Below are 3,263 nucleotides of genomic sequence, written 5' to 3'. Positions count from 1 at the left end.
CGCACACATCTATATCTGCCTCCTCCATTTTGCGCACACATCTATATCTGCCTTCTTTATTACAGACTGTTGCGCTGATCCTCTACACATGGCTGGCTAAACACAAACAAACACACACACACACACACACCCTTTTACTCAATAGTATACACACACACACACACACACACACACACACACACACACACCTCTCCCTGGCTCTATAATCTCTAGTCTAACCAGCCTATCCTATGCTCTTCTCTACTTCCTATTTTTGCTATGGCTTCAGGGCGTGTCTTGTGTGTGTTGGCTCCTCCCTCAGACCTTACACCCTGACCAGCAGCGGAGCCTCCAAATCCCTGCAGGCGGGGTCAGTGGGCGTGGTCAGCGCAGTGGGCGTGGCCCCGGGCCTGCTGGTGTTGCCAGGGGAGACCGGGATAGGCGGAGCATCCCACAGTAAGCAGTCCAAGTCGTACCAGTACAGGAGGATGAAGCTGGAGTGGAAGAGCAACGTCTACCTGGCCAGGTCACGCATCCAGGTGAGAGAGAGACACACAGACGCGCGTGCACACACACACACACACACACAAACACACTTTGCAAGAAAAAATAAAAATTTGTTTCCATTCATCAGTATGTTCTATTGTAGTGTTGACTCTGCCTTTATTGACCTACTGTGTGTGTGTGTGTGTGTGCGTGTGTGCGTGTGTGCGTGTGTGCGTGTGTGCGTGTACGTGTGTGCGTATCTGCATGCGTGCATGCTTGATGGGCTGCCACCCAGGGTCTGGGTCTGTATGCTGCCAGGGACATAGAGAAGAACACCATGGTGATCGAGTACATCGGCTCAGTCATCCGCAACGAGGTGGCCGAGCGCAAGGAAAAGATGTACGAGACACAGGTAAGGGTTAACACACACACTCACGTGCACACACACGCACTCACACACATGCGTGTACACAGCACACACCTACACACACACATATGAATTCACTCAAACCAACGTGTGTATAAACAACTGTCTGACCGTTGTTGTTCTTCTCTGGTGTGTGTGCCGCAGAACCGAGGAGTGTACATGTTCCGCATCGACAACGAGCACGTGATCGACGCCACCATCTCTGGAGGTCCCGCTAGGTACTACTTCAACCCTCATCAAGAGCTCCGTTGATTTGAGACACACTGCCGAGTGGTGGCAGACGTGTCAACAGAGTCGCAGGTGTCACTGCGTCCCTCATCAGTATTGCTTGCCCACCTCCCCTGAGTTCGATCTCTTACTTACTAACACACGTGACTAGGGATGGGGATAGAGACCCGGTTCTACAGTATAAGGACCCGGTTCCAAATTTCTCAAAACCCGAAAATCAATAAGGTCTGAGGTTATCCATACTGCTATTGAGACTAGTGGGTCCTGTAACGCAACGTTATGTCTCAAGAGACGAGAGTCATGTAGGCTGAATTAAATCGAACCACTGATGCACAGACATACATCGGTTGTATAATAAAGTTTTTTAATTCAATTGAATTGCCTGCTGGTTGCCTAGGCTTAATGAAGAATTGAATTGCCTCAAGCCCTCGTCCGCTTATTTCTCATTTGGTCAATTGTCGTTTGCTAGGATGGCTGAACGTGCAAAGGCTTGCCTACATTTCAGTTAAGGAGGAAGCGAAATGCCGTTTATGTTCTAAGTTAATTTCTTGTAAGGGCAGAACACAACATCAATGCTAAAGCACCTCAACGTTGTCTATATCCGGGTCTCTCACCCCTGCTGTGTGCCCCCCCCAGGTACATCAACCACTCCTGTGCCCCTAACTGCATCACGGAGGTGGTGACTCTGGAGAAAGACCTGAAGATCATCATCAGCTCCAGCCACAGGATCTCCCGAGGAGAGGAGGTAGGGTCCATATACACCCCAGGTCATCGTCCAGCCGCTAGTCCGTGTTAGCTGAGGGGCTGGAGTGTGTTCCATCTGTCCAGGTTACTGCTAGACACACACGGAGAGTTGTAGGCATCCGGTGACTGCTGTCCATCTCTTCGTGTAACGTTGCTGCATTAAACGCTGATCTATGTGATCTTTCTCTTTCCTCCTTTTTGTCCTCCATTTCTCGCCCTTCCTCCCTCCCTCCATCTCTCTCTCTCCTTACACTTCCCTACATCTGTCTTTTCAGCTGTGTTATGACTATAAGTTTGACCTGGAGGACGACCAGCACAAGATCCCCTGTCACTGTGGAGCCTTCAACTGTCGCAAGTGGATGAACTGAAACGACACACACCGCGACACACACCGCGACACACACACACCGCGACACACACACATTCCTTTATCTCTGTACAGGCCCAGTGGTCTACAGCTGGAAGCCTCATTTGACTTCAGCTGTTTCAAACTTAACGCATCAGGAAAAAAGACTGACCGCAGAACTGTTAGAGAGAGGGGGATGGAGGGAGAGGATTATGGGTTTTTATGACTATTTTGACTATTTCCCCCCTAAGAATTGTTCTCCCATAATAAAATAATGGAGGTGATGATTTTGGTTGATCTCTATATAAAGTGTGAGAGAAGAGATTGAGTTGGTTGTTAGTGTGTATTGAGTTACTGGGGGTGGGGGTGGGGGGTTTAGGAGGGAGAGGGAGGGATGAGGGTTGTGGGGACGGGTGAGGGGGGTCAGAATTCACCAGCCGACTAGACCAGAAGAGCCCAGTGCTGGCCACAGCCTTATATACGTACAGACAGAGAGGCAGGTCCTCTGAGAACAGATCTATTCAGATATATATCTATACAGCTATAGCTAGAGACATGTTGACACCACTGAACAAGGAATGTACAGAATGGACTTCCTTAGAGGGGCGGAGCTAAGGGAAAAATAACTTGCACTAAATCAAGAAAATATACAGTTGAAATACTTGATTCCATAAAGTCTGTTTTCTGTTTTTGTTTTGTTTTTCTCCTTATTCTTCCTGTCTTGATTTCTGTAAGATAAAAGAAAAGTTTTTTGTATTTATTACTTAATGAAGCTATTTTCAAAAAAAAGAAAAAAAGAAATTGAGGAGAGTTGCGTTGTGCAGAGGTTGCGTTTGATGCCGCCGCGCGTGTGTAAATATCGGTCTGACAACGGACACGTTTAGAAATGATAATCGACCAAATGCTACCTTAACTTCACCCTGGCTGTTTGGCTGATTCAATAGTTTTTCTCTCCACTGAAAAAAAAGTATTTAAGAAGGATGTCACAAGATCATTCTAAGAGTTTATGTGATGTACTGTATACATCTGTACAGAATGTGTAAAAATTTAAAT

General features: G+C 47.3%; 1 protein-coding gene across 1 annotated transcript in view; it reads left to right on the top strand.

The window, feature by feature from the left end:
- Window positions 1-2,544, top strand: part of kmt2ca (lysine (K)-specific methyltransferase 2Ca) — a 91,070-nt gene extending 88,526 nt beyond the window's left edge. The window contains exons 58-62 of the mRNA XM_084453845.1: window positions 302-518; window positions 761-877; window positions 1,037-1,110; window positions 1,757-1,865; window positions 2,140-2,544. Coding sequence (XP_084309971.1) covers window positions 302-518; window positions 761-877; window positions 1,037-1,110; window positions 1,757-1,865; window positions 2,140-2,232 — 610 coding nt within the window. The 3' untranslated portion in view covers window positions 2,233-2,544. The remainder of the gene's footprint in view (window positions 1-301; window positions 519-760; window positions 878-1,036; window positions 1,111-1,756; window positions 1,866-2,139) is intronic.
- The last annotated feature ends 719 nt before the right edge of the window (window positions 2,545-3,263 follow it).

The sequence above is a fragment of the Borostomias antarcticus genome, assembly GCF_949987555.1.
Source record: "Borostomias antarcticus genome assembly, chromosome: 2".
NCBI classification, from domain to species: Eukaryota; Metazoa; Chordata; class Actinopteri; order Stomiiformes; family Stomiidae; genus Borostomias; species Borostomias antarcticus.
Note: the sequence above shows the minus strand (reverse complement) of the source record. Positions and strands in the feature narration are given on the sequence as shown.